The 27,266-nt window shown below is 30.6% G+C and overlaps 3 protein-coding genes across 3 annotated transcripts; 1 reads left to right on the top strand and 2 right to left on the bottom strand.

Moving 5' to 3' along the window:
• Positions 1-7,886: 7,886 nt before the first annotated feature.
• Positions 7,887-10,298, top strand: LOC131631786 (ethylene-responsive transcription factor ERF110-like). The gene is made up of 3 exons (XM_058902556.1): positions 7,887-8,044; positions 8,370-8,830; positions 9,174-10,298. Exons 2-3 carry the CDS (start codon positions 8,605-8,607, stop codon positions 9,965-9,967), a joined length of 1,020 nt encoding a protein of 339 aa, XP_058758539.1. The 5' UTR covers positions 7,887-8,044; positions 8,370-8,604; the 3' UTR covers positions 9,968-10,298.
• Positions 10,299-18,114: 7,816 nt separating this feature from the next.
• On the bottom strand, positions 18,115-20,328 carry LOC131631802 (uncharacterized). Its single transcript, XM_058902574.1, has 4 exons — positions 20,275-20,328; positions 19,471-19,560; positions 18,908-19,371; positions 18,115-18,538 (listed from the first exon to the last, which is right to left on the bottom strand). The coding sequence occupies exons 1-4, from the start codon at positions 20,326-20,328 to the stop codon at positions 18,115-18,117; spliced, it is 1,032 nt and encodes a 343-aa protein (XP_058758557.1).
• A 3,587-nt stretch (positions 20,329-23,915) lies between these two features.
• On the bottom strand, positions 23,916-24,585 carry LOC131631768 (uncharacterized). Its single transcript, XM_058902529.1, has one exon. It carries the CDS (start codon positions 24,576-24,578, stop codon positions 24,000-24,002), a length of 579 nt encoding a protein of 192 aa, XP_058758512.1. The 5' UTR covers positions 24,579-24,585; the 3' UTR covers positions 23,916-23,999.
• Positions 24,586-27,266: the final 2,681 nt, after the last annotated feature.

Genomic DNA, 27,266 nt, shown 5'->3' with positions numbered 1-27,266 from the left:
TCCATAGAATATTCCTTACCTATCTAGAATAGAATTGAATAGAATAAAATATGTCATAATATATTTCTCATGTAATTAATAAAATAAATTGTAAATTTCACTATATGATATTATCTTCGTAGTGCTATTCAAGCACATGATTGTATTCAAATGTCTCTCACTCTCTCATATTTAAACAACATAAATAGAACAAACTACATTTATCCCAACTATAACAAAAAGCGCATTACATATTATCTAACATCTCTTTAAACTCACAATGCTCTAACATGAATCATCAAGAGTTTGATAAACAAAAAACAAAAATATACTCAATAATAAACAATATAAATCTAAAACGCTAACAACCCCCCTTCAAGTTAAAGTTTTTCAAAATTTAAGTTTGTTACAAATTAACCCATAAAACAAGAGATCAAATCAAACCAGCTAATATCATAACCAACATAAATAACTAGTAATAAGAATAACCATCATAGAGAGTAACAACTACCAAAGACGGGAGAGGCAATTGAAGAAGCCGAAGAGAAAAGTCGGGATAGAGAGGAGAAGAATCCAAAGAGATAGACCAAACCAAATAAATTGAACAAAATTAAACCAAACAAAATTAGCTCCCCTTGTCACAGAGATTTGTCAATATCCACAAGCCATTTGATTTATGGAGTTATCATTAAAGTTGTTGATTCATTGATTGTCATCGTCAAAACCAATCGATAAGCACATAGATCCATATAGTCTTATGACAATTAGATAATTTTACTTTGATTATGATTCCTCCATGATTTTAATTTAGCCAACTTTCCTTTACTATCACTTCTTCATTTGGAGATAATAGACTTCTCCCGTATTATGCACCTTCTATCTTAAAGTTTGCTCATTGATCATATTCGATGATTGTACCTTCACCAAGGTGATAATAGATTCCTTTTTACAAAGGACTGCATCCTTGAAATTCTCTAAAGATCTTAGTAGAAAATTCAACAAGAGTAAAGCTTTACCCTCATCAACTAGTTTCACTTTAATGTTTAACAAATTATCAAGGATTTAGTTGAACTTCGCCAATTTCCCTGCTATAGATTTTGAATCGATCATCCTAAATAATATATTTATTGTTTCAGACGTAACCAGTATATTAATAATGTTTTCATGTATTGATTCTAACTTTGTCCATATTGTCGTAATTTTCTTTTCCCTTGTGACTTCCTCCAACACTTTATCTCCAAGATACAAGATAATGGAACCTTTTACCTTATCTATCATCTTTATCTTCTTTGATTATGTTAGTGTATTTGACATCGCCATATCACTCTTGAAAGCTTCTACACACTTCTATTAAATCAATATATCTTCCATATTCACTTTCCATATACCAAAATCATCGTTTTCAGACAAAATTCTCGATATCCCATTTTATATCCATGATGCACACTTGAAAATTTTGTTCAATTTTCACATAGTGGCGTCACATGTTGTGAATTGAACAAGATAGAGTCACACAAATAACAATGAAAACCAAAACTAAATAGCTCAAGAAAATAAAGATTTAGACTAGAATAAAATGTAAGAGCAAACTAACCATCAAATCACGGAAAGAAAGATAAAGAGAGTAGATGATTTAACCACCATTATTATTTATTTGGTTCAATCCAAATTGTCTTACGTTAGGAGGAGATAAGTTTCCTTTGATTCATTATCAATGAGTCTTCACAAGAGCTACGAGAAATTAACTTCAAGATAACATACTCTAATTTTTATTATTTCTATGTCTCCCAACCTTAAATGATTTTAGTTCAGGTTCACCCACCATAAATAGAGTCAGGTTCATGATCTTACCACATGCTATCAAGTTTCTACTATGAGGACACCCACCATAAATATTCATGCACCAAAATTAATAATGTTGAGTTGAGGAATGTATTAAGAGTCTCACATAAGAAAATTTATGACATAAACATATATTTATAAACATATATTTATAAATGATACAAGCATCACCTTATAAAACCATTTTGTATGGATGACTTACACTTGATATAAATGCTAAGAAATACCTTCTCACCATAACAATGCATTAGAACTCTAAGAATAGACAATAAGAATTGTTGTGTTGAGTCCAACAACTTTTATAGTCTTTATACATTTATAAATGTTATTGTTATGGATTATGCAGGACAATGGATAAGGTTTGGATAAGATACTATAGTACACGTTTTCATATATGTAATTTGAAAAAAATCTCCATCCCTGAATCCATATGCGAGTAAGCATCAAAGTTTGTACCCGTATCCTATGGATACCTAAATATCCATTCCCATATCCATTTATCCTCATTTCTAATAAAAATAATTAATCAATTATAATTTATCTTGATGTTTTAAATCTTTTAAACAAACAAACATTTATATTAGAATGAGTACAAATTTAATAGTTATACATTTAATAAAATTGATAAATTAACATGTGTATATAATAATAAAAAAGAACATATATAAATATATACTGTACGAGCATGAGACAAAATGTGTATTAAGATATCCGTACCTGTGTCTATACCTGCTAATAATTGGTAATTACCCAAATCCATGTTTGTGCTCGGGTTATTATCCTATGCATCGTGAATATTTATAAGGATACTAAAATTACCATGCCTATTATAAATTGAACCATAAAACAATAATTTATGTTCGTTTTACTTATTTAACTTAATTAGCACGTCAAGCGAATGACATTATAAAATAAATTTATAACAATAATGTATATCAATCAATCCGCTAAAAAAAAAAAGCATATTTTGTTGATACAATAATTATAAAGTTTGGTGACAAATTAATCGGTGAATGATATGATTTGTTTTGTCACCCTACACTTCACCTCACAGCAGAGGGAAAAGAAAAAGAGTCCTTAAGCGTGAGTGTTGGTTTGTTATACCAGCCATTTTGCATCTTTTAATTTGGAAAACATTGTTTGGCTACTTTGTCTATCAAACAGGGTCATGCCTCTCTGTTTTGAGAAATTCTTTAAGGGTTAAGAAAATTAGATTAGTTTCTAAATTTTCACCTTTTTCATGATTCAGAATGAGAGTAATGCATGAATAAGCACTATTAGGCATACCTAATTTGTAGGTTTACTAGTGTATGATGAAAGTCTTTTGACTCATTACTATTTAACCTTTGATTGGTTTAATATTTATTGCACTTAATTAGTGGATCATCCGATTATTAGAAATTTAGAACTTAATTTGGCTAACTTTCAACCCTCTTATCTTTTCTTTGGTTATGTGAATCTTCCATAAGATGTCCTAAAAGAGTTTGGACTTAAATGTGAGTTTATCTGGTAAGTTAATGTGAATAAATAAATAAATAAAGTAGAGGTCTTTCACAAAAATAAAACCACTAGAACATTTTAACATTTTAACTGAAAAAAATATCGTAGTCTTTTATTTTATAAAACAAAAATTAAAAAAATTCAATTTAAAATTATTATTATTTTAATAAATATTAAACCAAATAATTTTATTATTAATGAAGTAATAATATTAAACTAAATCAATTTCATAATATAATAATTTATTAAATATCTAAGTTGTTGGTTCATTTCCTGCCAACAATGTTTTTTCTTTCTATTTTTTTATACTTATTAATTTAAATAAATTATAAATATTTAAAGGTGATACATTTATAAAATATTATTAAAAATACTATTATAAACCTTTAAAGTTTATTTTAGTAAAACTCGTCTGATATATATCAGTCCATGTTCGTTGCATGGTTGCGGTATTTTTTTTGTATTTAAAGTAAATTATTAATATTTATAAATTAATTGTTTTATAAATAATTATTGAAAATACTATAAACATTGAAAGTTGAAGGTAAGTAGGTAACTAACAAAGCAAGGGAACGTGAATATTTTGTTTCTTCCAGCGAAGTACACGTGTGTGATTTGTTCTAGCACTCTGTCCTTGTTACTTTTTGTCCTTGTTACTTTTCTTTTTAATCCTTGTTACTTTTCTTTTTAAGCAATGTTAGATCTGTGTAGCTTTTTATCATGTTCATAACTTTGTAAAAGTAAAAGATTTTATTATTTTTTATTTCAGCATCCGATCTCGTATTCAATTATCGCCTAATTCAAAAAATCAATTTTAATATCCATTTAAAGCGTTAAAATACAAAGTAAAACTAGTAATAAACCCGTGCATACGCACGGGTTCTGTTCGGTTACACGAATTTGGATGCATCATTTATTTTAAATAAAAATGTTAAAAAGAAAAAAAATTAGATAATAATTAATTATTTCATATAAAAAAAATATTTAGATCAATAATAAATTTTTTCCCGTATACCATTTTTGGATTAAAAATATTTGATCATAAATATCATTTCTCGTATATAAAAATATTTAGATCAATAATAATTTTTTTTCGTATACAAATTTCATTTTTGTTTAGGTATCATTTACAAAAATATTTGGATAAATAGTAAATTTCGTATATAAAAATATTTAGATCAATAATAATTTTTTTTTCCGTATACCATTTTTGGATCAAAAATACCATTTCTCGTATATAAAAATATTTAGTTCAATAATAGATTTTTTCTCGTGTACAAACTTCATTTTTATTTAGGTATCATTTACAAAAATATTTGGATCTATAGTAAATTTCATATATAAAAATATTTAAATCAATAGTTGATTTTTTCCCGTATATCGTTTTTTAAAAAAAAAAAATATTTGGATCATAAATAACATTTTTCGTAAATAATAATAAAAATATTATTTTTATTTAGGCATCATTTACAAAAATATTTGGATCAATATTAAATTTTTGTATAAAAAAATATTTAGATCAATAATAGATTTTTTCACGTATACCATATTTGGATAAAAAATATTTGATCATAAATACCATTTTTCGTATATAAAAATATTTAGATCAATAATAAAATTTTTTTTCCGTATACAGATCTCATTTTTATTTAGGTATCATTTATAAAAATATTTGGATCAATAGTAAATTTCGTATATAAAAATATTTAGATAAATAGAAGATTATTTTCCCGTATACTATTTTGGAATAAAAATATTTGGATCATAAATACCATTTTTCGTAAATAATGGATTTTTTCCATATACAAATATTATTTTTGTTTAGGTGTCATTTACAAAAATATTTGGATCAATATCAAATTTCCGTATATAAAAATATTTAGATCAATAGTAGTTTTTTGGCCTATTCATTTTTGAATAAAAAATATTTGGATCATAAATAACATTTTTCGTATATAAAAATATTTAGATCAATAATAGATTTTTTCTCATATACAAACTTCATTTTTGTTTAGGTATCATTTACCAAAACATTTGGATCTATAGTAAATTTCATATATAAAAATATTTAGATCAATAATTGATTTTTTCCCGTATACTATTTTGGAGTAAAAATATTTGGATCATAAATACCATTTTTCATAAATAATAGATTTTTTCCGTATATAAATATTATTTTTATTTAGGTATCATTTACAAAAATATTTGAATCAATATTAAATTTTCGTATATACAAATATTTAGATCAATAATAGATTTTTTGAATAAATTTTTCCCGTATATAATTTTTTACTAAAAAATATTTCGATCATAACTATCATTTTTCGTATATAAAAAATACATATCAATAATAGATTTTTTTTTGGAAGATAGAAGTGAGAAAGTGATGAAGGAGAAAAAAATAGAGAATGGAGAGAAATTTAATAAGTTTGATAAAATATAAGAGTTGTATTATTTTAATAATAAAATTAAGAACTTTATGGTGCAAAGACCAAAAAACCACAATTTTAATGTGGTGGCAAAAAATCAAATAAGGGTATTTTTGACTTTTCCACAACCATTAATTTTCTTATATTATAGATTTTGAATAGATTTGACCTAACATATAAATTATGGAAATTTCTTTCCCTACCTCCCTCTTTTCTAGATCACCTCCGGTGAAAAACCCAAAATACCCTCACTTCGAAAATGCATTTCCGAAACGTTTTTTTTTTTCAAAATTTGTCTTATTTCGGAAATGTACTTCCGAAAACACGAAAAAAAGGTGTTTTCAGAGATGCATTTCCGAAAACACTCCGTTTTTGGGTTTTCGGAGATGCATTTCTGAAAACACCTTTTTTTTTTGGGAGGGGGTGTCTTCGGAGATGCATATCCGAAATATTCCAAGACCAAATTGGTCTTGGAATGTTTCGGATATACACTTCCGAAAGAATTCAATAATTATTAAAAAATTAAAATCAAGGTGAATCAATACAATTAATAGGTATAAAATCAAGGTGAATCAATACAATTAATAGGTATAAAATCAAGGTGAATCAATAAAATGAAGGTTAATCAATAAAATCAAGGTAATTCAAAATTTCCTAAACAATTTTAAAGTTAAATTAATTTTTAACTTATATAAATATATAATATATAAATATATAATAATTAATATATAAATATATAAATATATAATAATTATTATAAATTAAAACACTCATTTTTATAATTTTTATAATTATTATATAAATATATAAATATATTTATAATTAATATATAATAATTATTATATAAATATATAAATATATAATAATTTTTATAAATATAGAATAATTATTATAATTATTATATAAATATATAAATTAAAACACTCATTTTTTTTATAAATATATAACAATTATTATAAATATATAAATAAAAAATTATAACCTATTTTGTAAGTGAAATTATTTTAATTATTTTAATTAAAATTATTTTAAATTTTAAAACATGAATCAGGATAGAAATATATAATAGCTATTATTCTTAACTCATAAATTATATCAAAATATATAATTATTATTATTCATTACTCATAAATTATATCAAATTTATGATATGTGAATTAATTAATATCCTAAAATTAATTTTTGGGATTTTTTTAGATTTTTTTTGTTGTTTCGGAGATGCATCTCCGATTTAGTCAAAATCCCAATTTTTGAGATTTTTTCGGAAATGCACTTCCGAAGTCTGGAAAAATTTAGAAAAAAAAAATTTCGGAAATGCATTTCCGAAGCAGGGTAAAATGGAGTTTTCGCTGGGGTGACCCCTATAGGGAGGTGGGTAAAGAAAAAATCTAAATTATTTGTTTAAATTATTTATGGCTAGTAAAATTTGAATTTTAGACCTTAAAATATCTAAAATGTGAGATAATATCAACATATATCTATAATCAAAACAATTCTCTATTTATAAATTTATAATATTGATTTAGATCAAATCTAAATACGGTGAGAATTTTATTATTGAAACTTTAAATATTTTTAAACTAGTTAGGTTATGATTTTAATTTTGTTTTGATGGGTGGTTATGATTCATATTAAAGTTTGTGGTAAGAATGTATTAATGTATATACATCTCTCAAAATCTGTATGTCAGAAGATGAACAATCTGAGTTGAGATCATGCCTAACTCAGCATGTGTTTTAGATTTAATACAATGCATACCCTCCCCTTTCTCTTATACTAGTCAAGTCACAGCCCTTAAATATATATAGTATAGACACTAGGTCAAATACTATACTATATTCTGTTTGGTATAAATTTAACAAAACCGTATTCTTAATCACCTGCATGAACTTGCCCTCTCTTCTTAGAGACGTGTTTTGACTTCCAATCTATTCCGTTTGCTAAATATTTATATATTTCAGTTACTTAATTAATTGAATTTCAAACGATTCTTTCACCTTTTTTTAATTGCAATTTGCTTTGACAAAGACAAACTCAACATGAACACTTCACCAAGTTTATCATCATTTCCAACCTAATCTTCATCTCTCTTTACGGCTTAACTCTTATCTCATATTTTTACTTTACATATATTTAAGCCAATCTATAAAATCACCTATCACTTATATTTTTTTATGACTTACCTTTGGCCTCATTAAGCACTTTTTTTTTCACTATATCTTCCAAAATAATTAAAGACATGTTTGGATTAATTGATAAAATCTAAACAATCCAGTCAAAATCGATATAAGTTGGTACGTGTGTATACTCATATAATATATAGTATTATATAAATGCTTGTTTTGACTCTTTATAGGTATACAACTCAATTCAAAAATGATCACTGTTTCTTTTTCTTTCTCTCTCTTTCTCTAAAAGAAACCGACTCTAGTAAAGATTTGGAGGGTGGTAATACTTAGTTCCAATCGTGCACCATCTATAATTTTGAGAAACCATACAAATATTTATTTGCTTAATTTTTATAGAGGGTGGAAGCTAGAAAATAGTAATTGAGGTGTAACAAAATCATTATTCTAGAGTGGTTTTTTAATTATATGATTTTGTTTCTTGATTTCTTAGAATTTGATGAGAAGGGATAATTGAAGAAATTTGAGGTTTGAAGATAGATTTGTTAAAAGTGGCGAACCAAAGAGATTCAGGAAAGTTTGGGAGGTTGAGTGAGGAAGATGAGAAAGAGGAAGAAGGATTGAGACAAGATAGTGGATTGAACAACCAGCAACCTTTGCAGCAGTATGGGTTGGGCCAGGCCCAAACTGAGTGGGCCCAAGTCCAACAAGGAAGTGGTTTTTATCCTATGAATATCATGTCAGGTTTTGTTCCTGTCTCTTCTTCTAATTCTCCTCGTATGTATTCTTCTGGTGGTTCTGGTTCTAGTTCATGGGTTGGACACAAAAGAGGCCGTGAAGATGATGTTCGTAATGATACCGTTGTTGGTTCTTCTTCTCATCAAGATATCACCACAGTTCATAGAAACATTGCTGATTTCAGATTATCTACTTCACATGAAAACTCATCATCAGGTTCAATTGCTTTCATTTTCCCTCCTCTTATTCTTATGTAGCACTGACACTTCTAAAAGAAGACATGTGTCTTTTAGAACCCACTGACACCGGCCATCCTTATGTAGCACCGATACCTCTAAAAGAAGACATGTGTCTGTTAGAACCCACTGACACCGACCAATGTTAGGGCTGGTGTCTCTGGTGTTTATGTTGGGTCTGGTGTCTGTGTTTGTATTTATGCTAGTACTTCATACATCTATGTAAATTTCATACATCTGTATAACTAAAACATGCTAATGTCTTTGTCTTTGTTTAGTTCAAATTTTTCAACATATATCATTTTGTGACATTTTTACAATAGGGACAGAACCAAATGCAACTACAACTACACCTTCAAGTACAAGCAATGCAACACAGTCTAGTGAAGCAGCATCGACAAATGAAGAAGAAACCGGAGAGATAAGAAGAAGATACAGAGGAGTTCGACAGAGACCATGGGGAAAATGGGCAGCAGAAATTCGGGATCCACACAAAGCAGCAAGAGTATGGCTCGGAACATTCGACACTGCAGAAGCTGCAGCAAGAGCTTACGATGAAGCTGCATTAAGATTCAGAGGAAACAGAGCGAAACTCAACTTCCCTGAAAATGTTACAGCAACTCAACAACGAACTTTTCCGGCGTATACTTCGTCTTCAACCGTATCTGTTTCTCATTCAACATATTATTCACCTGCACCACCGCAAATGCAGCCACAGCAACCACCACCGTTTGTTCAATTCCAAGACTCTTCTGAGTTGTTAAGAGATATTTATCAGTATTCTCAGATTCTGAAAGGCTCTGGTGATCTTCAAGGACTTGATCAATGGTTCTATGAACCACAAATGGCGGCGATTCATCCATCTTCTACCATGTTATCGTCAACTCCGTCACTTTCCTTGTCACCTTCTTCATCTTCAACTACATTTTCACCTTCCAGTCAATTTTCCTCTGCTTCACTTCCTCTGTTTCCTGATCAGCAAATGGAGTTTTTCCGGCAGCCAGGCGATCACTCTCGTAGCAGAGGATACGGTGGTGGTAGCTCCCATTTACCACCTTCAACATGGTCAGATACTGGTGGCTATCCTCCTCCTCCACCGCCACCTTCTTCTGGTTGATATAATACAAAAGAATATTTATATTAATATACACATCAAGGTTTAAAAATCGATCGCATTGCGTGGTTGCAGATAGACTTTTGCGATTTCGGTTGATACACATGTTCAAACACGGATTGCACTCGTGAATTAATATAAAAACGATGAATAATAGTATCAATATTATTTCACTCGGTGTGTATTAATATAAAAACGATGAATAACATATCGGTATTGACTTATTGACTTTTGCCGATACCGTTTTGTCGCATTTAGGAAGAATTTTTAAAACCTTGATATATGTTACCTCTTTATTTTAAGAAATTTAAATACTATTTTTTATTTCTTTTAATATACTTGCAATTAACAACAATAAAAATACAAGTTGTTTTATTGTGTTATTGATTTTGAATGATTTGGAGTTCATTGAATTGGGTAATCTAGTTTTGGTTATTTGTTTATATGTTATTGGATTAAAATAATGGAAGATTGAGTGATGATGAAATGTAGTAGAATTTGGGGTTTGAACTAAGTTAGGTAACCTATTTCATGGTCTAAATTGTCTAAATCACAATAGGTTTGGGACAAGTTAGGATTATTAGTTGAATAATTTATTAAAGTTTTGGACTTCTCTCGGCTCTTTATTGTATAATAAAGAAAATCAATCAAAGTTTTTTAAAGTCTTCTTTTTTACTTTAAACCTATTCTAAATCCTATCTTAGCTATTCTTTGTTTTGGCAAATTCTTAGTTATTCAAGTTGACAATTATATTGTGTCAAAAAAAAAAAGTTGACAATTATATGATGTGGAAAAAAATCAGTAAGTAAATGTGGTTTATCTTTGTGTTTTTATCTTAAAAGATTGATCATCACTTATCAAGACTCTCTTTGAGAATAAAAGACAGACTAATATACATATCTAAAAATTATGTATGAATAAATAAATTATTAATTTTATAAAATATATCTTTCTTGTTTTTCCATTTTTTTACTAATAAACATTTTTTTTGTATTTATAATTAAATAAAAATGTGTATTTGTTAATATAAATTTTGTTTTTAATAGACAAGAGATCTATTAAAGTGAGGAGAAGGGTACCCAACCCATATACAAGGAATAAAAAAAAAACTCTATCTCCTAAAACAGAGTAGAGGAAAGTTATGCCAGGAATAAAAATTACAACCTTCTAAGAGAGTGCTAGAGTAAGAGAGTCATGTCAATGTTCTAAAAACAATAGTTGTCATACAATCATCAAAAATAGGAGGCTTTTGATTGAAAATGACTTCATTCCTAATAGTCAAATACTCCAAGTCGAAGCAAGCCATATAATTGCTAAGATTTTCCTATTCAACACACTCTTCACTGCTTGGCTCCTTGCATTCGTAGCACGTAACTTCTCTGCTTGATCTTCCTTTTTCAGATGTTTCATAATGATATTCTCTGTTTCTTGATCCTCAAAAGTTATTTTGTCTTTTCTTCCAGAGTTGTTTGACTCTTCTGGATCGAAGTGACAACTCGTCTTCACCATCAGAAAATTCATCGTTAAAATCTTCAAAATCTTCAGCTTGAAGGGCTTTGTTATTTTTTTTGACTTAGTCCTTTCTGATTTGGACCTTAGAGCAATTGATTTTCCTCTTTTCTAAGACTCATCTTCTTCTAGCTCTATCTCATGACTCCTTAGAGAACTCACAAGTTCCTTAAGAGTTATGTTGTTCAGATCCTTAGCTAGTTTTAACGAAGTTACCATATGTCTCCATTTCTTAGGTAGAATTCTAATGATCTTCTTAACATCATCAGCAATAGTATAACCTTTGTCCAGAACCTTGAGTCATACGACCAATGTATGAAACCTTAAAAACACAGTTTCCACATTTTCTTCTTCTTCCATTTTGAATGACTCATATTTTTGAATTAAGGCCAAGGCTTAGATTCTTTAACTTGAGTGTTACCTTCATGATTCATTATCAATGAATCAAGAATATCTTTTTTTGAACTTCTAAATGTGATTTTCTCATATTCATTGTCTGATATGGCGTTAAGAATGATGGTTCTAGCATTATGATGATTCTCTTTTATTTGAATGAATTGATTCAAGTGCAACTCGTGGTCAAGTAAGCTACTTCTCAAGGCTATAATTTAAGTTTTAGTGAACCAAATGATATGGAATTGGTGTCAAATGAAAGATTGTGACAAGGAGAACAATTCTTATGTTGGAAACATTTTGAATTGAAGCTTGTAGTATCATGTAAAATGCCTTTTGTAACACCCTAATTCTCCAACGTTTATTAATATAAAATCAGAGTAATTTGTTCAAATAATAAACATGCAATTAGGATGTCACACTTCTTAAAACATATAAAACTTTCTCAATTATTCAAATAGATACATAACACATTATGCCGATGAACAAAAACAAAACTTCATAATTCTCAACTTCTCATTTTATTACACGGCAGAAAAGATTCACATAATGTTATCAAAATAATCTACATCCAGGATAAACAACATTTATTCAAATAATACGAGATTCATAAGACTCCCAACAATCATCACAAATAAAAAAAGTAACTAAGAGTTCATCCCTCCGGTGTTACGTATCAGAGCACGACCCGACTCGACATAAGCAATAAGAAGATCTACATCTTCCAAGCTACTCCAAAAGCGCACTAATCCTCTTTACCTGCACGTTACCCACATGGAGGCAACATTCAAACAGAAGGGGTGAGATATCATAAAAATATAAAGAAGAGTATGATAACAAGTATATGAGAATAAGGTCATACACAATTCATCACTTCCCAACATATCAATATCATTCGTCAACAATTAGTATACAAGTATTCAACAACAAGAAGCTCGCCATCACATCATTAGTTATTAAAAGATTCATCACCAAACAGCTCATCATCATTCATCATCATGCAAAATTCCATGAAACCAACAACTATGCAAATGCATGTGGGACCAATAGGGCATACACCCTCATCACAATATTAACAATAAATAGAGGAATCAACAAGGCATACACCTTCTTCACAAATTGCACTCAATCCTTACAATGGGATTGAGGCCATCTTAGTTTGAAAATCTAGGCCATCGTAGTTTGCCAATCCAGGCCATCGCTAATGCAATGTATGCAACTCAACAAATGCGACATCATAAAATGAAACACAACAACAACAATTATGCAACCACAAGGCATAAGCCTTCAACAAACGCCAATATAGGTCATCACTTCATCGTTACAACAACATCAATTCATCATATTATTCATACCTCATCACAGGCTTCATATTACACATATCATCATAACATCATCAATTCATCATATTATTCATACCTCATCACAGGCTTCATATTACACACATCATCATATATTCCCCAATTCGTCATATTATTCATACCTTCATCACATGCGTCATAGTACACACATCATCAAAATAACATCAACATCGTAATACACAAGTCAAGTAACGATATGACACGATTAATTCAACTTCTTAATAAAAGCATATTTATTGTTAATTAATTACAAGACATCACTATATCATCATAAGTAAAGTACACATCATCATCTCAATAACATCATATCGTCATAAGGAAAACATACCTCAAGTTATACTACGTGGTTACGTCAATTCATAGCAAATAACATACTTCCTATGTTAGCACTACATAGTTTATCACTAAATCCTACTACAAGAACTAGGAAATTACACCTATGAATAATTTTATTCCGTCATGGTATAGTTTATTGCATTAGCTTTTCAACGCTTCAAACGAAACATAAATCAGAGTCCGGGAACTCAAGTTATGGCCTTCGGAAAATCTGTCAAAAAAATTGGAATTTGTGTGCCGACTCATAACCTCCTTAGGTCAATGCATAGATAATTCTGTCCCCCACGGGTTCACTCAGGCTGACCCTATGGTCGACGCATTGTTGTTTTATGCCGAATTTTTCAACGATTTTGTGTTTCTAGGTCTGTGATTCCTTGACCCCAAAACCCTTTTTTTTCCATTATTTTAGGCAATTTTAAGCCTCCTAATACATGCCTAAATTATGGTTATCAAATACTTCATCCTAACACAATTCTGATTAATTTGTAGGATCAAAACCCTAATCAAAACCTAAATCATCCTTTTGCTTCTTTCCACATCAGTTCATCATAAAACTCTAAAATCTACATGTAATCACACATCACAAGATCATCATCATCCAATACATATCAACAAGAACATTCATATGTGAAACTTTATGTGTTATTCAATTGATGTTTGAGTGCAAGGTTTGGGTTACACCATGGCTAGGTTTCAAAAGCTCTAAATTGGGGTTTTTCGCTAGAGAAGGAATTAACCTAAATTAAAGACATCACGGTGTTCGTGGAGTTGTTCCCAATCGATCTGGGCTATTGCTTGTTATTGTTTGTTAGTGATATGCAGGTTTTGAAGGTTGAAGACCTACGACCACGCAGGAAAACCGTGGCTAAAAGGTTCTTCTTTTTTTCAAAAAACTAACGAGAGAGATGAAGGCCTGGGCGCGAGTTTTTAAGTTTAAATTTCCACTATTTTTTATTCAGTTATATTACTTGTGAAGTACTTGTCTTGCAACAAGTGAACAATGCCACAGTGGAAAAGGTGACTTGTTGACTGCGTAGGCGTGAGCAAGGGAGTTCGAATCTTGCTCCCTGCAATTATTTTGTTATTTTCTGTGATAATTCTTGCTTACAGATTGCGTACACACAGTCCTACGCATGCCTACCATACAACTCCACGTTTCAGCCATCGGACCCCAGCCAAAGACAATCCAACGCCCACTATGGTGCAGATCCACCATGAACTCTATTTGGATGCACACACTGGATCAATTTTGCTAAGTTCCAATTTCTTTTTTATTTTTAATTGTATAATTTAGTTTTATTTATTTATTTTCTTTTATATTGTTATTTGTTTAATTTAATAAATCTTCTTTTCATTAAAACCTCTTTTAAATTTTCTCTTTTTATAAAATCATCTATTTTCATAATATTTATTTTAAATAATTAATTTGGTTTAGTATTAATAATATTATTTATTTATTTGATTAAATGATTAAATTAATTTAGTGGTTTAATTAGGTTAATATTTTTATTGATTGATTAAATTACTTATTTGGGTTAAATAACTTAATCTAAAACATATTTTTGCCAATTTAATTAATTTAGTTTTTGTTATTTTATTAACCATAGTTAACTTGTGCCCTAATCAGGGTTTACGAGGTTTGTCATTAGATCACCCATGCACTAACATTTTTCTTCTTCGTGCCTAAATTTTCAGGGTTAATCAAAGGTCTTTCCGACTACGCGCCATACCAATTGAAAAGCTAAGTTTTTAATTCTTTTCTTATTTAAATATCATTTTACTGTTATTTTTGCCTTATGAATTAAATTAGGATTTACTTTAAATAGTCAATGAATTACTCTTACACTCACCCCTCTTTTTTTGCCTTCATTGATTTTCAGGGTTAATCAACTAATCAAAGCTCAAACCTTCGGTAACCCTAAACTCGTTTTTTTTAATTTAATTTCCCTTATATTATTACTTGTGTCTGACCTATTGCTCTATTTAGTTATATTATTGCTTCTCCCCCTTCCCCATGGCTATATTTTGTAACTGCTCCTGGGTTGTATTGTGTGGCCTTGAAGGCACTTAAAATTGTTATGCATTGTATTATAACTGCGTGGTTAGTAATTTATGGCGTGAAAACCTTGAACTGAATTTAGAATAACTAATTTATAAGATAAATTATTTGAATTGAATCACGTGATTGTGCACCCACACACCTTTTATGGTAACCCCTTTTGTTGCCTGTTGCCTTTTTGCCTTTTCAGTGCAGAATAGTCAAGTCCCTCGGATACGAGGACGCCTCAACAAATGTTGCCCTCAGTTCATTCTCATCACAAAAGATCATAAGTCCCAATGATGCTGCCTTCGGTTCGGCTATATGATCTCGTCCCTCGAGGTTGCCTACAAAGATGATGTGATAGTCCCTCTCGATTGCTGAGGTGTCCTCTTTGGTTGCCTAATAATGACTATTCTTATCCTTCCCTTAGACTACATGCCCTCTTTATGGCAAGGACATTGTTATGGTGAACGATAACTACGACGACCCTTCAACCTCCAAATAAAAGGACTTCCTACCCTCCTATGGTATGGATAGCCCTGAAAGGCCAAAAGAACCTTTTTAATAGGCGTAATTATCTCTTAATTGCTTGCTCTGGTTTAAAATCTTTTTCTTACCCTTTATCAAAAACCTTCAAAAAGGCTACGCTTATTTACAAGCTAAAGTCCTTATTCAAATCTTTTTCTTTATTCATTGCAAACATTTTCAAACATTTCAAAGTGACTAAGCAATTAAGAGCCCATGGAAAACCATGGATGCAAAGGGTGCCTTACACCTTCCCTTTGTATAAATTACCCCCCGAACTCAAAATTTCTTTTAAAAGATTTTTTCTTTTCTTTTAGCCTTTCTTTAATTTGGATAAAATAAAATTCGGTGGCGACTCTTGCTTACCGCAACATTTTCTTTAAAAGTCAGTTCACCGTATTACAGTGTCCTTTTACCATAACTTTAATCTTCCTAGGTTGCTTCTTTTGAATGTATTGACTTGAGTTATACTTTCGTTTACCAATTGGAGATGGAGGTCTATCTATAATAGCTTCATAAGTCATAGCATAAGCATTGATTCCTTCTTCATCAAGAAGTTTTATGTAGTTTTCAAGATGCTCTAGAAGATTCTGCTTTGTAAAGAGAGGATATTCATCAACAAGGATCCTCTGACTTTGTACAGTCTAGTAACTCGTTGTAATGATTGGTTAAATAAAAGGCAAACATATTTTGAGAAGACCCGTTCCTCTGAGATTGTTACCATTAAATGGTTTCCCAATTTGTGACTTTATGTCTTTGACAAGCTCTAGATTATTCAGATGATCAACAAGGCCGCTCTCAATCAGAACATCTAATATGAGTCTTCCTAAAGGAATATAATTATTCTTTGATTTTCCAGTTTGATCACTCCTTGTATCCATTACAAAATCTTTTAGATAATTTAAAAGAAGAGATAGAAGATTAACCTTCACACCCTTCATCAAATAATACAGAATGTATTTCTGATCCAAGTTGACATAATCTAAAGAGCTCAAGGCAGGTCTGTGATGAATACAACCCAGAATGATTCTGAACCAAACCCTAAGTTTGTCATTAAGATATATGATCTTGTAATTAGGTTTTCCTTTGGACACAACTTCCTTATTTCAAGAGAAGATAGTTGGATTTATCACTTCCTTCAGATACTTGGATTGATGGTTGGAGTGATGAATCATTTTTCCTTTTTCTCCCTTCAAATCCAACAAAGTAGTAATATATTTTTTAGTGATCACAATTTTTACACCTAGAGCACGAGACATAATATACATTGTATCTGCTTCAGCGAATCTTCATAATTCCTTGACGATATGAGAGAAAATGGGACCATACATATGGTTGAAATAAATAATCCATCCTTGATTGTCTAATTCTTAAGTTAAATCCATTCAATTAGCTTTCATATTATCAAAGTCTACAAGAAGTTCACATAAAACTTCTAAATGATCTGCAGGAGTTGAGAGATGAATTATAGAAAGGCGATCAAAATGTGAGGTTCGCCTTGTTCTTTAAATGTCGCAAGAGATTGTTGACATGAAGACCCAGTTTGTTGTTGAGTAAGTTGTGACGACTCTCCTTGATTTTCCATTTCCTTGGAGAATTCATAGATTTCCTTATGTTGAGCATTCATGGTGAATGTTTATAGAGAAAAGGTTTTTAGGGTTTAAGGTTTAAAATAAGAAAGTGTGGGAAGTGAATAACACAATGTGTGATTGTGAAGTAGTGAGTTTTAAATAACCAAAGACAAAGAACACACAAGCATGACAAAAAGAACGGGCGAATAATGATGAATTTTCAACTACTCATAAATCCCATCGCTGGAGGTGTCACTCAAATGACACAATTAAGACAAATGTCCAAACAAATAAAGGTCATACAAAATGAGTGGACACGAGTTAATGTTCTCAATGTCAGGAAAATAAAGAGTTTTATGACTTGAGACATTTCTTACAGAGATAGCTTCTAACTAGTAGGTTTCTTATCCAGTTTCATATATTCTCACCTTTCTTATCCAATTTGTTTCTAAATACCCATTTTGTTCTAATAACATGAGTTCCTTTGGACTTCAGTACCAGATCCCAAACAGCATTTCTGGAGAACTTATGTAGCTCTTCTTGCATTTCCAGAATCCATTCATTATCTTGAAGCGCTTCTTCAAAAGAAGTTGGTTCTATCAGAGAAACCAATCCCAGAAGAGTTTCTTCAGATTGTTTGAAAGTGGATCTTGTTCTGACAGGTTCTACTTTATTTCCCGGAGTCAGAACTTCAGATACTGTTTGTCTCTGCCTTTTCCTTTTCAGAAATGATGGAACTTCAGTGGGTTCTGTTGTATCATCTTTATCAAAAACCTTGTCTTCATAATTCTTGGACTTTTCTCTAGATCCTGCAAGTGTAATTTCTAGATCTGTAAATCTTTCAAACAATGTTGATGTTTATTTAGTCAAGCTTATCATAAAATCTGACATGAATTGACTCCTCAATGATACGTGTTTGTGTATTGTATACTCTTAGCCCTTAGAGTGTTCTAAGTATCCTAACATAATACACTTCTATGCCTTAGTATAAAACTTGTTCATATATTTTTTAGTGTTCAGAATAAAACAAGTACATCCAAAAGGATAAAAATATGAAATATTTGGTTTTCTTCACTTGCACAATTCATAAGGAGTCTTTTCAAGAATAGGTCTTATAGAGATACTATTTTGAATATAACATGATATATTCACAACTTCTACCTAAAAGTTCTTAGCCATATTTATTTCATTGATCATGGTTCTATACATTTCTTGCAATGTCCTATTCTTCCATTCTACAATTCCATTTTGCTGTGGAGTTCTAGGACAGGAGAAATCATGAGATATGCCATTAGAATCAAATATCTCTTCAAACTGTTTATTTTCAAACTCACCACCATGATCAATTTTGACTCTAACAATCTTAGAATCAAACTCATTTTGCACTTTAAAACAGAAACTGGTAAATATAGAATGTGACTCATACTTGCGCTTTAGGATTATCACCCATGTCCAACGACTATAGTCATCAACTATAATAAGTCCATACTTCTTACCATTGGCATATGCAATTTTCACTAGACCAAACAAGTTAATGTGTAGAAGCTCCAAAAGTTTGGAGGTAGAAATAACATTTTTAGATTTGAAAGACGTTTGAGAAAACTTGCCTTTCCGACATGTTTCATAAAGAGCATATGAAGTAAACTTCAGCTTAGGTAAGCCTTTAACTAACTAAATTTTATTCAGTTGAGATATCATTCCCATGCTTATATGACCTAAGCGTATATGCCACACGTATCCCTCTTCATTTACAGACATTAAGCTTTTTACATTCTGATTTTTAAGATCAAAAAGCCTAATCTTATAACGAGAATTGTGTCTTCCAATAAAGAGAACTATGTCTTCCTTTTGTCTAACAACCTTACATAATTTATGATTGAATATAATGTCATAACCATTATCACTTAATTGACTATTGGATAATAAATTGTGAATTAAACCTTCAACATAAAGTACATTAGAAATAGAAGAAAGAAATCCATTACCAATTGATCTATATCCTCTGATTCTTCCTTTCCGATTTCCCCCAAAGCCCACGTAACCAGTATCTATAAGTTCTAGGTTTTGGAACATATGCTTTCTTTTTCGTCATGTTCATGAGCATCCAGAGTCCAAGTACCATGACTGGTTTTTGACTCTGCTGCATAGGGAGAAAAGGGTTGCTTCTCATTAGGAGAATTTCTAATCATCATCAGAATCATAACCAATTTCTCTTTTTCAATTGTGACTAACACCATAGATCATTGAAACCATCTTGCTTCTATCTGTGTTCTTGTTTAAGAATTTCTGAAATTCGTTATCATATTTTTATATGATAGTTTCAGAAGATAGAAAAGCTTTAGAAATAATTTCTTCAAGTTTTGAAATTTTTTTGTGTAGAAAAACATTTTCTTTTTCCAAAACGAATATATTTCCTTTTTGCTCAGAAACTTCTTTGTAAAGCTTACCATGTTCTTTAATTTCATATCCATAAACCTTCTAAAGGTTCTTGAATTTTTGTTGAAGCTTATATTACTTTTTTAGAGATTCAGATAAACCTAATTCTAATTTAGCAAGAAAAAGTTCAGAGAATACCTGTTCTGAGTCAGACTCAGTTTCTGGTGAGTATCCTTCTAATGTTGTAGCCATGAATGCTACATCGACATGCTCCTTATCAGAATTAGATCCCGATGCTTCAGAGTCAGATTTATCTCATGTTGCCACGAGACCTTTCTTCTTGCCATTGAAACTTCCTTTTCTGAAGTTTTCTTTTCTAGTGCTTTCTTTCTTTAGCTTTGGACATTCATTTTTGTAGTGTCCTGGCTCCTTGCAATCGTAGAACGTAACTTCTTTACTTGATCTTCCATTTCCAGATGTTTATGAAATATCTCTTCAGTCTCTGGATCCTCAGAAGTTGTTTTGTATTTTCTTCTAGAGTTGCTCGACTCTTCTGGACAGAAGTGACAACTCGTCTTCATCGATCATGAAAAACATCATTGTCAGATTCTTCCACTTCTTCAGCTTGGAAGACTTTATTCTTTTCTGACTTAGTACTTTCTGAAATGGACTTTAGAGCAGCTGATTTTCCTACTTCTGAGACTCATCTTCTTCTAGCTCTATTCCATGACTTATGAGTGAGTCAACCATCTCCTTAAGAGTTAGGTTGTTTATATCCTCAAAAAGATTTAGCGCAGTTATCATAGGTCTCCATTTCTTAGGTAGGCTTTTGATGATCTTCCTAGCATTATTAGCAGTAGTATATCCTTTTTCCAAAATCTTGATTCATGCGACCAGATTTTGAAACCTTGAAAACATCGTTTACGCAATTTCTTATTCTTCCATCTTAAAAGCCTCATATTTTTGAATTAAGGAAGAGCCTTAGTTTCTTTGACTTGAGCATTGCCTTCATATGTCATTCTTAATGAATCAAGAATATCTTTTGTTGTATCTCTATTTGTAATTTTCTCATATTCATTGTAAGATATAGCATTGAGAATAATGGTTCTAGCTTTATGATGATTCTTAAACTCACGCTGTGTTCGTTATTCATTTTATTTCTTGGAATGGGAATACCAATCGTAGTAAAAGGTGCTTTGTAGCCTTTTATGACAATCTCCCAGAGACCAATATCGTATCCTAGAAAGAAACTTCAAGTCTACATTTCTTATAATCAAATATCTCTCCATCAAAGACAAGGGGTTTAGAATTGTAATTATCTCTTTTATGAGTGTTAGCAGCTAAAACCATTTAGAAGTTTTTCTCACACTTGACCTCTTTACACAGTTAAGTGTTTGATTAGAAAATCAATAACAGAACAATGATCTAATACCAATTGAAGGTAGAGAAAAAGATAAGAAAAGGGTGGGTTTGAATTGAGTTTTCTAAAAACTTTTTTTCTAGAAAAACTATACACAATAATCAAATGAGATAGATAAAATGGAGAAGAATAAAATTTGCAACTGCAAGAGATATATATTGATCAATAAAATATATATCGTGTTGTTTAGGTATCAAAGTCACTATGACGTCCTTGCTGCCAATGACAAAGTCCAAAGCCCCCTTCTTCAGGACTTATTAGTATTATTGCGGATGAGATGTAATACAATATTTTGATGAAGCAGAGTGTGTCAATGGTGATGGTAAAGCTCGACAAGGCGACATCTTTGACTTTCGGCACAACGCATTTTTTAAATCTCAAATTTTAAATGGTGGGATGATATTCCTTCCTCTATTAAAATAAATTTTATGTCGAATAGATTTTAAGAGTTTAATGTTATGTCATCCTCTTTTATATAAAAAAAAAAATTCTTCCAAAAATGAGATAATGAACAAGTTATTTTGAGTCTTAAAGAAGTTAATTTACACAAATCAAACTTTATGTCATTCTTATTTTAATTTTTCACAAAAAATCATTTATATCCCATTGGTTTTACACCTTGAGGTGTTGGGACTACGTGTTCAGAATTGAGTCACTTGTATAGTGAGTTTTATTCTTCTTCGATTGAATATATTCATTTTGGCCAATTCTCACTTTGTCTACAATCGTTGATAAACTTTGGTTCATGATCCTCGTTATCATTTATCATCTTTAGCGCTATATTTTATCGGAAGACAATGTCAATATTGACTTTATTTTGGTTATCTTACTTTCGATTCCATCGCATTTCATTTATGACATAATTTATCGAGATCTCTTTATTTAATATTTCAAGTACTTGATTAGTTCTTCTGGAACTGAAAAATAAATTATGTCAAAGTGCTCTTAGAATTTTCATATCCTCACTTGGGTCATCTTTAACTTTAGTTTCTTTTTTTAGTAGAGGACTTTTAACATTGGAACCGACTTTCATACCACGCTTAGGCGCGACTACAACTCATTTGCAATATGAGCTTATCCAATAGAAGAATCCACTTTGAGTGGAGTATTAACAGCTGGTAATTTGTTTCATAAAATTTGCAAATGAATAATATTTTGAACTTTTGGTTCATATTGGTTTTGTACGAGGATCAAGACAACAACTTATTTTATCAATTGGGCTTCTGGTTCACATTTGAACTTCTAATTCACAATTTCAGCTGTTTATTTTCTCCCCCTAATATTGAGAAAATTAATTTATGAATTGATAGTCAGCCTACTAGGCTTCAAACAAGTATCCAATTATTAGATCAAGATACATCCTCAAATACGAGATTCATATAAAAGATAATTTCTCAATATTATTTCAAAACTCATCTTAGCGTACTATATTGGAGCAATTGAATAATCACAACACATCCAAAATTTTATTTAGATGAGAGATATTAGGTTATTATCCTTAAATAATTTGTAAGTTAAGAGGAGAATTAACATATATTATCTTGTTGGCTTAATGCGAATGAATATATTAATATTCATATTTTGTGTTTCATATTTTGTGTTTCAAATATCTACCAATATCAATATAATGTTAATAGATTAAAGTAATAATATTTCATGAGAAGGATATCTAACAAAACGAATAAAATATTAAAAGAGTCATCATGGTGGCCGGTGGGGTCACACCCCCAACTTTTCTAGAAACAGATACTCAGCTGTTAGCTATAGATTGCAATACATATATATTCTTCATAAACAACTTATAGTAGTAACTTACAACGTATAGTAGTAACTTAAGTTATGAGGCCCCTTTAATTGGGAGGCCCTGTGCTGTGGGGCAGGTTACACAGGCACAGGGCTGAGCCTGCTTATGATCATACAACGCATTTTTTAAATCTCAAATTTTAAATGGTGGGATGATATTCTTTCCTCTATTAAAATAGATTGTATGTCGAACAAATTTTAAGAGTTTAATGTTATGTCATCCTCTTTTATAATAAAAAAACAAATCTTCCAAAAATGAGATAATGAACAAGTTATTTTGAGTCTCAAAGAAGTTAATTTACACAAATCCATGCCGGGTCTAATTTCAACATTTGCTGAATCATTAAGTAAAATTTGACTACCTTGAATTTATTTATAGGTATGAGAATAATATTGTTCATATATTAAATAATTATGTTATTAATAAGACTAATAAAATCTTTCTTTTATGCTCCACTAGTTTTTTCTCTCAATTATATTTTGATAATTCATATTTAAACGTGCATTACACCGATTTGGCTTCTTAATTTGTTAATTTCACTTTGGCTTCTTAATTTGTTATTAGTTTAGGAAAATTTAATTGGAGTACAGGGAAAGAAATTATTAAACAATATAATTGAACACATAAAACAGCAATAGATATTGCTGTATTTTATTAATAACTCTCCCAAATAAATTTTCTCATAATCGACAAGACAAATCAAAGGTTACGAGTGACTAGGAATGCCAATTCACTATAGAAACTAATCTGATGATTAAGAGCGGTAACTTGTGGGTTAACATCATTTGCGGCAACCATTGCACTCTCACATTGATCACTTCCATCACCAGCAATCTTAGCATCATAACTAGAAGTTCCATAATCTTCCTCCAACTCACCTAGAGAGCTTTTAAAAGACATAACAACATTGTCATAATCATTATTCGCACACTTTGTAAGTGCTGGACTATTGGTCGATACTGCTAATGTTTTAAGAAAACTTTGTCCTGCAGCAGCTTTGTAGATTGCCATTTCAAGAACAGCCTTTGCGAGTCCATGGAAATTTTTGACATGTGTGGCTTGAGGAATTGATCTGAGGATGTTGTTGCATTCTGCCTTGTTGGATGATTCTCTGCAAACGATGGAAATTAGGGTTCCACGTATAGATCTGGCATTTGCAGCTAAAGGGTATTGAGAAATTAGGATCAAACCAAGGAACACAGAACAGATTGTTGAAGAATTCATCTTGTTTTTTTGTTCTGTTTGTGTTCCTTGGTTTGAGGGAGAGATTGTGTTCATTGATTTCATGGGTGTCAGAGGTGTTTTATAGTTACAGGAATTCTAAATTAAGTGAACAAATATTTAGTTCTTCTAATAATAGTAAACCAAAATAAGGTGAGTTTTATATGACCATGGGTTATTTCCTCTGGTCTACACATTGAACAAATGTCATTGAAACGGTAAAGATGTTTCTATGGATTGCTAATCGTGTTATAATCAAAAGGGTTATAAATAGATTTTTCTATGATCTCTCTTGTAAAAAGTATTAATGCTATAGTTTTTAAAAAAAAATTTATTATATTATATTTTTTACTTTAAAAATAATTAAAACTAACTATTTTTTGCGTTCGCACGGGTCTCGCATTGTAGTTAAAAAATTATGAATTAATATTATATAGGGATGTATTCTACTTCTAGTATAAATACTAAAAAAACTATAATAAAAAAATTATAATTGTTATTATATATAAAATATCGAGACTCGTGCGTTCACATGAGTGACATAATGTTGATCAATTTTAAAATTATAAAAGAAATCATACTTAATTGATTGAATCAATTTTTATAAAAGCATATTGATCTCGTCTAAAATATTAGCGATCTAAATAAAAAAGATATATATATTGAAAATTAAAATAAAATTGAATTAATTTATTTAACGTCCTTTTCTTTCACATATATGATTCTCCCCCTTTTTGTCATAATAAAAAAGGAATAATGCTAAATGAAAATGTATGAGTTTAGTCAGGTAGGACCGTTATAGTCATTATATTTTCATGTTATCCCAGACAGTAAACAAAAGATAAAGAGAAAATATTCATTGATTAAAAAAAACATGACAGAATACAGACTCAAGATACATAGACTCCTAGTAGATGGGTTCATAATATCCTCCATGAAAAAAGAAACGGTCACAGCGCTCTGCATGCAGTGCTTCCTTCTTGTTCGGAAGTTCTGACATACAGAGAGTGTTCACGATTTTTGCAAATTCAAAACATGCTGACAGGACTCTTCCATAGGGAGTGAAGAATTCTTGTCCACATTTGAAGGCTATTATAGACTCTCTAATGTGTCCAAAGATAATCGCAACAAGATTTATCGGTTTACCCGGTTCCAGGAGATTGATCAAGAACCTGTCTCTAGCACACAGGAGTTTATGGAATTTTCCTCTAGGAATGAGATTTGAAAGAATCATCCTAAACCAGACTTGTTTGGATGAGGAGAGGTAGTAAGGATTGTTTTTTATACGACGAGCGAGTCTGCTCAAATCGTTTGGAATGGCAAAAGCATTGACATAGTCGAAGCCAGAGAGACATGCAGCATCCTGTTTGACTGGACAACTAATAACTTCAGCAATGGATACTTCAGAAATTGCAAAGTGAATTCCATAAATGGAGGAAGTGATACTGAGGTTATCTTCACTAACAGACGCATTGACAACCAAATTTTTGACAAGGTTTGGAAGGACAGAACCATTTAGAATAGAAATGTAGGATTCCCATCCTTGCTTATGGCAGAGGTTTATGTAGTAGTTGTCTCTTTTAGCTGGCCATAGATTTTGTTCTTTTATGACTGTGAGGACAATTTGGGACGACATGCTGGAAGGAAGTATTGATGAGAGAACAGAAAAATGATACTAATTGAATGAATGGATGTTAGAAAAGGAAAGCCTTTTATAGATGTTGATGAGAAGAGAAAACGTTTGAACTAGGTAATCAATGTATGAACTAGCATGCATTATGGAATAAAGAGAAGGAGAGAAATATTGGAATTACCAAGGAAATAGTAGCGTTATGATTAAAACATGTTAGGGATAACGTAGAGAATTAATGCAACAATTACCAAGACTTATTACTCATTTTGCCTTACACGTGCGACCTTACAGATTTTGAACATGTGCTCAACAATCTCAGGTTTACGTGAATTTGCTGTTTTATATGCTGAACCTCTGATTCATTTTAGAAAACAAACTTCTGATCCAAGGGGTCAGATATTTCTAGATGATAATCTTGTAGATAGTTCAACTTGCACTTTAGAATTTAACCACTATTTCATTCAGGATACAAATCCATGCTAATGTTCTTTAGAATGTACTTGAATCTATCTTCAGAAAGAGGTTTTGTGAAAATATCAGGCCATTGATAGTCTGTGTCAGTAAAGTTTAAGCTTAATATCCCTTTCTATATATAGTCTCTGATGAAATGATGCTTAATTTCTATGTGTTTATCTTTAGAGTGAAGAATAGGATTTTTAGAAAGACATATTGCAGAAGTGTTATCATAGAAAATGGGGATCTTACGCTCATAGATGTAATAATCTTCTAATTGACTCTTCATCCAAAGCATTTGAGTGCTATATATATTACAAATGAAATTTTAAATAATTACTTCTTAAAATTTAGTGATTTCATTATGGATTTTGTTTTTTTCCCAATACAACAGTGAGTGCGTTTTATGATAATTTATATATTTTATAATGTTCATTATATGTCCTTATTATACGTATATTGAATGAGGGAAACGTAAGAACAAAAATTGGTTATGCACCTGACCTCAGATTTTAATGATAACATTACATGATATCTTAGAGAACAACTTAATACTCTAACATTTATATCTAGTGTGTAGCTTTTGCTAATAGGTTCTAACTGTGAAGAAAAGACGTGTGACTGTCATCAAGTTTCGATCAAAGCACACTTCAACTTTG

The sequence above is a fragment of the Vicia villosa genome, unplaced genomic scaffold (genome assembly GCF_029867415.1).
Source record: "Vicia villosa cultivar HV-30 ecotype Madison, WI unplaced genomic scaffold, Vvil1.0 ctg.000863F_1_1, whole genome shotgun sequence".
Classification (NCBI taxonomy): Eukaryota; Viridiplantae; Streptophyta; class Magnoliopsida; order Fabales; family Fabaceae; genus Vicia; species Vicia villosa.
This window is presented reverse-complemented; position numbering and strand designations above follow the sequence as displayed.